Raw genomic sequence first — 13,385 nt, forward strand, 5'->3', positions numbered from 1 at the left:
GAGAATCCCAGGGACGGGGGAGCCTGGTGGGCTGCCGTCTCTGGGGTCACACAGAGTCGGACACGACTGAAGCAACTTAGCAGCAGCAGCAGCAGTGTATGGTATATGTTGTAATGTTTATGCATTTCATTTATATCCAGCCACTTGGTCATTTATGAATAGCTTTACAAAAGATGTTAATACATAGAAGTAGAGCAGAATTCCTGTCCCAATAAAACAATTTATAAAAGTGTATTGACTATGTCCATTTATTCTTTATAATTAATTTGACAAATTAAGTATAATTTCAATCAAAAACTCCCCTGAGTAATTTTTAGGTGTATAAAATTTATATTTATCTTGGGGAAAATTGTCATTTCTCATTATTTGTGTTGCCATTCACAAATAAAGTATTTTTGTATGGCTGTCCCCTTTACTTTTTACCTGAAACTAATGTGACATTGTTAATCAGCTACCCCCAACACAACATAAAAGGTTTAAAAGAATGAAATAAAAGAACAAGGTATTTCCTTTCCAATTAAGTAGCAATACCAATGAAACAGACAAAGACAAAAGAACTTCTTTCCTGCCAAGTAAAATGATATCAATTTTTGCTTTTAGGTTCTCCACACTGTTTATTTAATTTATTCTTAAATGCTTTTTATATTATTAAGGCTTTGTGAGCAGGCATTTTATAGTATATTTTGTAAACACTTATTATAACCAAATATAAAAATTAGTAATTTTACATGTTTCTTCAGATAATTGGACAACTTATCAAACCGCTATTAGGAATAATATTTTTAGTACTATTAGTACTATATAGAACTAATACTAGTACTAATATTTTTGGTCATTAGTTTATGACGGTTTTCTAAAATTAGTAATCACTTTAGCTAGATTATAGTTAAGTTTCTTTCTTTTATTCCCCACAACTAAATCTTTTAATTTTTTTTGTCCAATTGCATTAACTAAAACTTCCAGAATAATTTAATAAAATGATCATTGGTATCCCCATCTTATTCCTGAATTAATTATTATTGAGGTGACCTATCTTTCTCATGTTAAAAAAGAGACCCTATTTAGTTCATATGTGTGAGTATTTAACAAAATAATATAAGTTATTTGAATTATATCATAGGTATTTGTGTTGGTTATTGGGATTATCTTATAAAGTTTCTCCTCTGACTTTTTGATGTAATATATCTTATTCATAACTTTTTATAATTATGTATGCTTAAAATCTTGTTTGATTATTCAATATTCAACACCGTATAATTTTGATTACATTTTTTATTTATTAAAATTTAATTTTAATTGTGATTTTGTAATTTTTAATTTATTCACTAATATTTAATCCTGATACCCACCTTAACAACTTAGCAAATGAGCACAAGGACAATATTAAATCCTGATACCCACCTTAAATATTATTGTGTCTGTTTTTAGTTTTCTTTTAAAATAATTTCAAATTTGCAGAAAAATTACAGGATCAATACAAAGACCTCCCATATACTCTTCACACAGCAACTCTATTCAAGTTTTGTCAATTGTCACAACACAGTCTTTTCTAGCAAAATGATCAATGTAAGATAGTATATTATATCCAGTATCATATTATGCCAGGCTGGATGAATCACAAGCTGGAATCAAGACTGCCAGGAGAAATATCAACAACCTCAGATATGCAGATGATACCACTCCAATGGCAGAAAGTGAAGAGGAGCTAAAGAGCCTCTTGATGAGGGCAAAAGAAGAGAGTGAAAAAACTGGCTTAAAACTCAACATTCAAAAAATGAAGATTGTTACATCCAATCCCATCACTTCATGGCAAATAGATGGGGAACCAATGGAAACGGTGACATTTTCTTTTCTTGGGCTCCAAAATCACTGCAGACAGTGACTGCAGCAATGAAATTAAAAGACACGTGATTCTTGGAAGAAAAGCTATGACAAACGTAGACAGCATATTAAAAAGCAGAGAAATCATTTTGCTCACAAAGGTCCATATAGTTAAAGCTATGGTTTTTCCAGTAGTCATATATGGATGTGAGAGTTGGACCATAAAGAAGGCTGAGCGCCAAAGAATTGATGCTTTCAAATTGTTGTGCTGGTGAAGACTCTCTTGAGAGTCTCTTGCTTGAACTACAAGGAGGTTACATCAGTCAGTCCTAAAGGAAACCCTGAATGTTCATTGGAAGGACCGATGATGAAGCTGAAGTTCCAATACTTTGGCCACCTGATTCGAAAAGCCAACTCACTGGAAAAGACCCTGATGCTGGGAAAGATTGACGGCAGGAGGAGAAGTGGGTAACAGAGGATGAGACTGTTGGATGGCATCACAGACTCAATGGACATGAGTTTGAGCAATGTCTGGTAGATGGTGAAGGACAGGGGAGCCTGGCATGCTGCAGTTCATGGGGTCACAAGGAGTCGGACACAATTGAGGGGCTGAACATATTATGATAAACTGAGTATTTCTTCTGTCTCTTTAGACTTTCACGACCTTGACATATGAAGATTACAGGCCAGTCTTTCTATAGAGTGTCCCCAACCCCCTTAGAAACATTCCTTGGATATACCTGGGCACAGGCTGGGGCTGCTCTCCCACTACATTCAAACTTACCTAATAGTTTTTCTCACTAAAAAGAAGGAAAAAGGTCTTATTGTTTTTAGCGTCCTTTGTCACTGAGGCAGACCTAGGCTTTGACAAACTTTAAAGAAAACTCAATCATCTCATTGTTGCCTATTTATAGCAAACTTAAGTGATGAAAATACACATATATTGAAAAAGATATGTGTCATCTTTCTTGACTTTTCAGTTCAGTTCAGTCGCTCAGTCGTGTCTGACTCTTTGCGACCTGATGAATCACAGCACGCCAGGCCTCCCTGTCTATTTTAGGTATATGATTTTTTTTTAAATGTCTTTAAATTTTGGAGTGGGGATTTATTCTACATTAAGATATCTGTGTGGTTACTAGCACAGAGATGTGCTAGTTTTTACACAGAATTTTACCTATTAAGATAAGGAAAACTACTATTTCAAGTATTTTCAAATAGTACTGTATGCCACAATAAATTGTCATCTGTGGCATTTATGTTTTCTATACACTACCAAAAAGAACCCTCTCCCCACAAAAGCAAAAAACCCCGTGTACTAGTAACCACACAGATATTATGTAAATGCAAATAAAAATAACTGTGGCATAGACTGGATATAGCTAAACTAGCAGATGCAGATCTAATGTAGAATAAATCCCCACTCCAAAATTCCTCCTAATCACCATCAAACCTTGACCCAAAGTTATTAAAATTGTTATTGGTATAATGATTCAAGAATATATACTGCATCTTCAAATAGAGCTGAAAATTTACTGGTCTTTGTTGTCAAGTAGCTCTCTTCCCTTCGTGGAGTCTGGGTTTTTACACTGAACCAAGGGAATGGCTACCCATTCCAATATTCTGGCCTAGAGAATTCCATGGACTGTATAGTCCATGGGGTAGCAAAGAGTCAGACATGACTGAGCAACTTTCACGTCACTTCACTTCAGCTCTGGGTACTAAATAACTTTTTCTCTCTTCTTTTACTTCTCTCAGCTTTAAGAAAGACAAAATATAGGTTGGAGCAGAAAGTATGTGGGTGTAAATAGTGGCTTTATTTTAATAACTAAAATGCATGCATGCTAAATCGCTTCAGCTGTGTCTGACTCTTTGTGACTCTGTGGACTGTAACTCACCAGGCTCCTCTGCCCATGGGATTCTCCAGGCAAGGATACTGGAGTGGGTTGTCATGCTCTCCTCCAGGAAATCTTCCCAACTCAGGGATCAAACTCACTTCTCATTTATCTCCTGCATTGGCAGGCAGTTTCTTTATCACTAGTGCCACCTGGGAAGCCCAAAAATATCTAAAAGATGGACTGCAAATACGTATACAGAGCTTGGAGATCATAATTAATTATGAGCGGGTGGGCCTGATTAAGACAAGACTTGAAGTTCTTCCTGCAGAGGAACTATCAAATTAAAACTGCATGAGGTAGTATTCCCAAATATTTTAGCCCCAAAATTTCACTTCTTCCCATTACACTGGCTCTCTGATTGCTGATGTGATTAGTGATGTCCTTAAAGTCTGATCCTGACCTAATAACAGCCAATCAAGAGGCTATTGTCTGAAAAATTAAGCTGAAGAGTAGGAAAATTAGTAGACTTCAGCACATAAAATCCAAATGAAATTCTAGTTAATCAGTAAGATTCAATAATCAACAGAATTATCCCTCAGATCAAATATAACTAAAGATGGTCTCAAATTCTTTATTTCATTAGAACATTTAAAAGATGTATTGAGCTCCAGGCTAAGTTGAATTGGAATGCAGTGGCAAACAGTTTGTGTAATATTTTGTAGGTGATGGTAAACTAAAAAATAATCAGTGCAACATGATACTGATTAAGGAAGGGAAAGAGGGACAAAAGGGAAGGGAGAACAAAGGGACTAATGAAAGAAGGAAAGAAGAGAGCAATTAAAAGAGGTCAAAGGATGGCTGCTTTGAGTTCTGGGATAGATATTAGTCAGAATTAGGAATGTTTGAAGGAATGATGCTAAAGCTGAAACTCCAGTACTTTGGCCACCTCATGTGAAGAGTTGACTCATTGGAAAAGACTCTGATGCTGGGAGGGATTGGGGGCAGGAGGAGAAGGGGACGACAGAGGATGAGATGGCTGGATGGCATCACTGACTCGATGGATGTGAGTCTGAGTGAACTCTGGGAGTTGGTGATGGACAGGGAGGCCTGGGGTGCTACGATTTATGGGGTCGCAAGGAGTCAGACACGACTGAGCGACTGATCTGATCTGATCTGATAGGATTGCAAAATGCATCCAAGAATTTAAATCTTAGGAACAATAAGTTCTAGACCAGTATTCATGAAAACACTAAATGTTTCCCAACATTTGAATTTTCAAGTATTAAATTAAGAGAGCATCTACAGACATGCAATTGCAAGCCAATATGATATGCTTGGATTAATGAGATACAGGAAATATGAAAATTTTAGTGTGAGGATAAAGCACACAGGGTCTCACAAGAGTTAACTTTCATACTTTTTCCATAGTTATATTGGTTTAATTCAGGTAATTACGCAAGGAGATCAAGCCAGTCAGTCCTATAGGAAATCAACCCTGAATATTGGATTGATGCTGAAGCTGAAATTCCAATATTTTTGCCACCTGATACAAAGAACTGACTCACTGGAAAAGACCCTGATGCTGGGAAAGATTGAGGGCAGGAAGAGAAGAGGGCAAGAGGATGAGATGGTTGGATAGCATCACTGACTCAATAAGCATGAGTATCTTACTTTTACATTTTAAAAATATTGTTGGGAGGAGAGTTTGCAGGAGAATAGATATATGCATATGTATGGTTGAGTCCCTTTGCTGTTAACCTGAAATTATGACAACATTGTTAATCGGCTTAATGAAATAAAATGAATATTTTTAAAAATGTTAATGAGAATAGCATAAAAAGAAAGCAAAAGATGCAACATGGAAATGATGATTCCAGTATGGGTAACAGACTCAAGAACAATGTAATAAATACATTGAAAACATGATAAATATTATAAGGTACAATGAATGAGACATTTAATAAGTAAGATCTACGTTTAAAAAATAACATCATGACAGGGTGTCCTTTGTATTCACATAAACATGGAGATTCCTAATGTTACAGCTAAAAACCTACCTTGTTTTTGGAGCCTCCTTTCCCAGGGCTCAAGAAGATGAGATTAATCTCTGTATTCAATGAGTCCACAGATTTATTTTTACTTTTAATTTTTCTATGACAAGGCCCTAGTACCTGCTTTGCAGAGTTTTAGATATAATTTGATGCCATGTCACACAGGAAAATGAACAGGCAGGCAGCAACAAACCCCTCTCACTGATTGCTTAGATTGCCACGACAGTGGTTCTTGGTTTTCCCACATGTATCCGAAGCACCTGCAGAGCGTAACACACTTGTAAATTTTGGCCACAATCCCAAGCCTTCCAATTCAGTTGTTCTGGGAGTGGTTCTCAGCAATCTGTATTTTGTAAAGTATAATAAACCAAATTCTTGACTTTTTTGCAGCTTATGCAAGGATCAGATAAAGAGAAATATTGCCTCAACACAAGTGTCTCCATCTCTGGCATAAGCAGAAAAAAATAGGAAATCATAGGAAGGAAGGTAACATTAGGAGAGAAATGGACATTATTAATTGGAAGGATGCCAAATAAATTTATTTATATTATTTAAATGAAAGGTATTGTTTTCTCAATCTTTGAGTTTAGAATCTGTAAAGGAGGTGGTGTAAGAACCAAACTATCTGGCTTTAGAAGTGGGTCCCATCTTTTATTACGTATCTCAAATGAATGTTTGTATTTGAATAGCCTGACTTCTACAGATGCAAAATTTAATTTCACTAATCGCAAGTGATCCCAAAGGTCATTATTGATTTGTGAATTTGCTGATGCAAAACTTTCACCTGTGTTCCTCATGAGGAAGATGTGTGGAGATGTCATTTAGCTAAAGATTGAGTTTAGCGAACCATGAAGCATATTTATTTCAACACAGGTTATTTTCTGTGTAATGACTCTCATGAACTGATTTTTAAAAAACCTACTTTCTCTCTGAAAAATAATCACCAAAATAGGAGAGAAAATGTTGGAGACACTGAAAAGTCATTCACATTGTGGAAATATATATTAATTAAAGGAATATATATATTTCCAGGAGAAATGGAGGGATACAGGAGAAATGTGAGGGGGACAAACACTTAAACATTTATAAAGTTGAGATTTTTGAGGTCTAGAGAAGTTTGCATATCTCGACCAGTTTTGTTTTGTTTTGTTTTGTTTTAGTTTTGATACATGAAATGGACAGTTTAGGGAGAGATTTTCTTTCCATAGGACTAGACTAGGTAAGAAGCCTTAGAGGACCTAAGATGTTATCATGAAAGTCAAGTTATTTTCCAAGCTACTATTCCTATCTCATGTCTAAGAATAGTTTAAATATTAGGGGATGTAGCATTATTTGAAATTGAATGAAATGATGCAGGATTATTTCCCTAGATGTTCTTAATGTACATACTACTTTTAAAGTAGTGGCTCTTAAAGTGTGGCCCCAGCACCAGCAGCATCACTATCACCTGGGAATGTGAGAAGTGTAACTAGGGTATGAGGATGTGTGAGAGTGCAAATTATCAGGCCTGATCTCCAGAACGACTTAATCAGAAATTGTGGAGTGGGGTGTACCACCAATCAAAAATAGAGCTTACCAAACTCTCTATGTGTTGTCGATACACGCTGCGTGTTGTCCTCAGACATCCTTATTAAAAGTAGCTAAAAACTTAAAGGTGATGCTGGTCTAAGAAGCCCTTTAGAAGCCCAAAGAAGTAAAGTTCAAGACTAGATGCTAAGGGAAAGGACAACTGAAGAAAATACATTGAAGGAACCCAAATAACAGCTGAAAGAGCCTACTCAAGGGTCTCATGAAACAAGTGGAGGGTGTTGTTGGACTCTGGGAAGCACCCAGGACAAAGAGAGCCTCATGAGAGTTACTCCAGCAGCAGCAGCCTGCTTGTTGTCACAGTGGTTATCATCATCATTAGTATCATTATCACCATCACCACCACCACCACCACCACCATCATCACCTTATTTGGTGAGAACACATGATCTCCAGAAAACAAGCTAGGGGCTTACCTAGGTCACGTGATCTTTAAATTAAACCAAGCTTTAGAGTGACTAAAGATGGTGACTGCAGCTATGAAATTAAAAGATGCTGGCTCCTTGGAAGAAAAGCTATGACAAACCTAGACAGCACATTCAAAAGCAGAGACATCACTTTGCCAACAAAGGTCCATCCAGTCAAAGCTATCACGCATGGATGTGATAATTGGACTATAAAGAAAACTGAGCACCGAAGAACTGAAGCTTTTGAACTGTGGTGTTGGAGATGACTCTTGAGAGTCCTTTGGACAGCAAGGAGATCAAAACAATCAATCCTAAAGGAAATCAGTCCTGAATATTCATTGGAAGGACTGATGCTGAAGCTGAAGCTGAAGCTCCAATACTTTGGCCACCTGCTGTGAAGAGCCGACTCACTGGAAAAGACCCTGATGCTGGAAAAGATTGGACACAGGAGGAGAAGGGGCCAAAGAGGATGAGATGGTTGGATGGCATCACTGACTCAATGGACATGAGTTTGAGCAAGCTCCAGGAGTTGGTGATGGACAGGGAAGCCAGGCATGCTGAAGTCCATGGGATCGCAAAGATTCGGACACGATTGAGTGACTGAACTGAACTGAGGCCTTAGAAGAATCAAGTGAAAGTGAAAGTCACTCAGTCGTGTCTGACTCTTTGCAACTCCACGCTCTATACAGTCCATGGAATTCTCCAGGCCAGAATACTGGAGTGGGTAGTCTTTCCCTTCTTCAGGGGATCTTTCCAATCCAGGGATTGAACCTAGGTCTCCCCCATTGCAGGTGGATTCTTTACCAGCTGAGCCACAAGGGAAGCCCAAGAATACTGGAATGGATGGCCTATCTCTTCTCCAGTGGATCTTGCTGACCCAGGAATCAAACCAGGGTCTCCTCCATTGCAGGTGGATTCTTTACCAACTGAGCTATCAGGGAAGCCCCAAATAGGTTACCCCAAAATTGATTTAAAGCAAGAAAGAAAACTGAGATATGACGCCCCACTTTCTTAACTACTATTCTTCAGTGATATCTCACAGCATTTTTAAGCTAAAGGTGACTTCCCCACTGGGTAAAGAAAAAGAATACAATATTTATTTAATAACGAGTTATGTGGGATTTGCAGAAAGCATGTATGGTGAGTAAGGAAGAACTTGAAAAATTCAAAAGACCCTTATATTTTGAAGGAACGTGCTGTGGGATTGGAGGAAAGAAGGATGGCAGACATGCCTATAGGCAGAATCTTTGATGTGGTGAAAACATGTACAATGGAGGCAAGGAGAAGGAGGCAGTGTGAATAAACAGCAGTAAAGGGGTGGACCCACTGACATAATCACAAAGTTGAACGTTCTAAGGGGAATTGAATCAGCCATCTGGTGCTAGATATCAAATGCCAGCATCCATATAACTGTCCAAAACATCTCCCTTCATAACTCAGGTTCAAGGAGGAAGCAACCTTTCATCATCGCCCTTACAAGAACAGGCTTTGTTGCTCATTTTTTCTTTTAAAGCAGTATGGTTAAAAAGAAAATACTATAATATCTTGAATCAAACAGATATGGGTTTGAAACCCAGTCCTAAGCCAAGAGGCAGCCTTGGGCAGTCTTATCATTTCTGAACTTCAAACTTTTTTCATATTTATAATAAAGTTATTAATAGCTACTTCATAATAACATTATTAGAAGCAAACAAGATAATGAATAAACAGTACCTCAACTGTATAGTTCTTTTCCATCTCTTAGTATTGTTAAACTCAATAACTTAATAGGGAAGTATAAGCAGCATGATCTGACCTAGTTCTAGCTCTAATTCTCTCAAGATTGTTGTGTTAGTAGCTAAAATGTACGTAGATGAATGAGGAAAAAGGAGGAAGGGCTTTGGGCACTTGGCACTAAGAACTCAAATAGGAATTTGCTGCTGCTGCTGCTGCTGCTGCTAAGTCACTTCAGTTGTATCCGACTCTGCGTGACCCCAAAGACAACAGCCCACGAGTCTCCCCCATCCCTGGGATTCTCCAGGCAAGAACACTGGAGTGGATTGCCATTTCCTTCTCCAATGCATGAAAGTGAAAAGTGAGAGTGAAGTCGCTCAGTCGTGTCCGACTCTTAGCGACCCCATGGACTGCAGCCTACCAGGCTCCTCCATCCATGAGATTTTCCAGGCAAGAGTACTGGAGTGGTTTGCCATTGCCTTCTCTGAAATAGGAATTTGTTAGTTCTTAAAAAGTCACAGCAAAAAAATTCCCATTCCAGTCGAATGTGCTTCAATTTGATTCCTTGTCTGCTTGGTTCCAAACTACTCCCTGAACTCTCTGTGTGACCTTGAGCAAGTAAGCTAAACCTAATTAACTTCTGTTTCCTCATCTAGAAACCAAGGGATATAATCCTCATATTGCCCAATTTTTTTCCTTGTAGGACAATATACATTCTCTAGCTGTGGTCTCTAGTGAGTTTCCAATAACATTAAAGACTGTGAAGGTATTAAAATTGTGTAGGAATTTCACAATATAATGTGTTGCTGGTCATTAGATAAAATCTGTTCTAAGGGACCTTAAGTAAACTAATTATCCCCCCTCTCTTTGCCATTAAATGAGGTAGAAATTTTCCTTTTGTTTTGAAGTGTGTGTGCGCTTGTGGGCAGGCCTGTGTTGAAGAAGTTGCTAAGTTAACCTTTTACATATTTACACATCTATAGTTATGTTTACACACTTAAATGGACTGCCTGACATCCAAACCCTGGTGTCTCTTACTAAGGAACTCAAGCGCTGTCCTCTAAACTACAAGGAAAAGACTTTGTGCTGTGCTGTGACAGGCACTTCCCAAATCAGCAGACATGCCTTTTACAAGCAATAAAATGAAGCTGTCAGCCATTGCAAATGGACCAAGATAGAGGTCACATGACTAAACCACCCCTGCACAGGTACTCTCTGATGTATTTTACTCTGGTTTCAATCTATTAATCAGAGGAGTTGGGAGAGCAATAATTTAAATGCTGCAATAATCAATTCCATAACACATTAATAGAAGCTACAGTCAAACTTCACATACAACTGACTGCACTGGAATCTTGACAGGAGTCCTAGGGCCATGCCTAATTTGCATTAAATTTACATAACATTGTAAATCAAGAATACATGAACACAGCCCTAATATTTGTTAGTACTTAGATCCTTCCTCTTAGATGGATTGAAACTGCTAGTGCTTTGACTCTGCTTGCAATAAAACTGTACAGATGATCAGCTTTGTTCTCATTCTGCAATTATGGGGAAAGGGCCCCAAGAGAGCTATAGTTTCGGGGCTTGCGTATGCCATTTAAGGTTTTGATCCTGTAAAACCATGACTCAGATGTGCCCTTGGAAACCCCAATCTGGAAGCAGATTATCCCCAATGATTTTGCAGATCTTCGTCACGGCACTTGCTCACAAATAACTTGCCATGAAATAGAGATACAAACTACAAAGAAAGCCAGCCAGCTGAGAGGATGCCAAGGCTTCTGGAAATTTTTATTTTTTCCAAATAACATTTACTATCAGAAAAAGAGATAATTAGTGATATTCTTTAAACTGAGGACAGATAGAAATCACACCTTCAGCAAAAGCATCCAGTATCCAACAGTGTGGAAAAGTGGACCTCACATGGTTCCAAGCATTCTGTGTGTTCTTGTGTCTCTGTGGACAGCTGTGGTCTTTGCTGTGTGTTATGACACTCAGGGTTAAAAGAAAACATTCTCACCAAGTTATTGACTCACAGTGGCAAGACTCCTTTTTCTTTATCCTCCTCAGTTCTATTATTTAAAGTCTATACCCATTTAAAGTTTTTCTATGTAAAAAGAAAATAGATACTAAAGTGCCATAATGAATTTGGAATTTGCCACAACGAATCCTTTATTCCAGAAAGGATTACTCGAGTATTTTGTATGTCATGATTATTTTCTGCCGCCCGCCTCTCCTTTACCATCTTCTCCTTACCTTGCACGATCAAGTAAACTTGGGAGGTCTTCGGCTCATGTTGTGTCTGCACCGAGCAAGTGTAGGAACCCTCATCGTAGACATCCACCTTCTGGATTCGCAGGCTGTACTCCAGAGAATGGCGTTTCTCCAGCTCAACCCGAGGGTCCAGAGACCACTTGTCATGCCCAGCAAAAATGATGCCAGAACGGTTCAACCAGGCCACCTTTGAGTTCTTATCTTCTACAACGCACCTGGCAAAGTAGAACAATGACATTAGAGCCTTAGTTATACTCGGATCTGCATTCATTCTTCACACAATTTGTCTCAACAAGGCCAATCAAAAGAAATGACTGTGTGCAGGATGAATCATAGCCATGCCATTTCTTAAGAGTCCCAAATAGTGTCATAATTTCTCCTTTAAGATCTAATCCCCATCCACTGGATGGATGTCAGTATATCACACTCAATGGGGCAATAAACAATCAGGGAGAGTAATGCAGGCAAAGTTAAATGGATATCAACTTCCCATTGGATTATATTCTTCTTGTCTAGGAAAAGGTCATTCCATTTGTTTAAGTTACTTTGAGAATTAGGCAAATGATAATATGACACATTTACTCAGTTTTGAACTGCATGTATTCTTTCATTCAGTTCAGTTCAGTTCAATCACTCAGTCATGTCTGACTCTTTGTGACTCCATGGACTACAGCACACCAGGCCTCCCTGCCCATCAGCCACTCCTGGAGCTTACTCAAACTCATGTCCATCAAGTTGGTTTTGCCATCCAACCATCTCATCCTCTGTCAGCCCCTTCTCCTCCTGCCTTCAATCTTGCCCAGCATCAGGGTCTTTTCCAATGAGTCAGTTCTTCGCATCAGGCAGCCAAAGTATTGGAGTTTCAGTTTCAGCACCAGTCCTTCCAATGAATATTCAGGACTGATCTCCTTTAGGATGGACTGGTTAGATCTCCTTGCTGTCCAAGGGACTCTCAAGAGTCTTCTCCAATACCACAGTTCAAAAGCATCAATTCTTTGGCACTCAGCTTTCTTTATAGTCCAACTCTCACATACATGACTCTGTATGGGACTCTCTCTCTATACACGACTACTGGAATAACCATTGCTTTGACTAGATGGACCTTTGTTGGCTATACTAATTCTTTAGTATTTCTTAAAGGCTTATGTGAAGGTGGATTCAAATTATGCCCCACCATTGAATCAACAGGAATTAGACTGAATTTTAGAGTTTACTTCTGATCATTCCAAGTTTGGAATGCCCACCCCCAGGAATGAGAAGTGTGTGAGCAGGTCTAGGGGTAAGTAGATAGGTATTGTAAACAAAATCAAAGCTCGTATCATCTTGCCTAAGTCTGGTTCCACCTTTTGAAGGGCAGCAGGTTGTAGGCTGGGAAGACAGCTTGCTACCAGCATTTCTAGCACAATAGAATGAATTCAATCTTTTCTAGTAGATAAAAAACTAATTATTCCAAGGAATATGAAGGGCAAAACTATTGATTTGAATAACTACTTATTTTAGAAACCTAAAAGGGTTTAATGGAGAAAATCATACTCCAATTGCAGCAAGAATCTGGAAACGGAAAAGTCAAGCCAAAAATTTTCTATACCTTTGGCAAGATTTATGTCTGCCCCACAGGGAGGTGGTCTCAGACTCTGTTCACAGCTGCAGAGCCAGCTGCTCAGTACTCTGGGGCATGAGGGACGGACAGAAGAAGC

At 38.5% G+C, this 13,385-nt stretch overlaps 1 protein-coding gene across 3 annotated transcripts in view; it reads right to left on the minus strand.

Moving 5' to 3' along the window:
* LSAMP (limbic system associated membrane protein) overlaps positions 1–13,385 on the minus strand; it is a 713,009-nt gene that overhangs the window by 307,635 nt on the left and 391,989 nt on the right. For all 3 annotated transcript variants that reach the window (XM_027525501.1, XM_027525630.1, XM_027525557.1), the window contains exon 2: positions 11,671–11,903. In XM_027525501.1, the coding sequence (XP_027381302.1) occupies positions 11,671–11,903 (233 nt within the window). The remainder of the gene's footprint in view (positions 1–11,670; positions 11,904–13,385) is intronic.

The sequence above is a fragment of the Bos indicus x Bos taurus genome, chromosome 1, assembly GCF_003369695.1.
Source record: "Bos indicus x Bos taurus breed Angus x Brahman F1 hybrid chromosome 1, Bos_hybrid_MaternalHap_v2.0, whole genome shotgun sequence".
Classification (NCBI taxonomy): domain Eukaryota; kingdom Metazoa; phylum Chordata; class Mammalia; order Artiodactyla; family Bovidae; genus Bos; species Bos indicus x Bos taurus.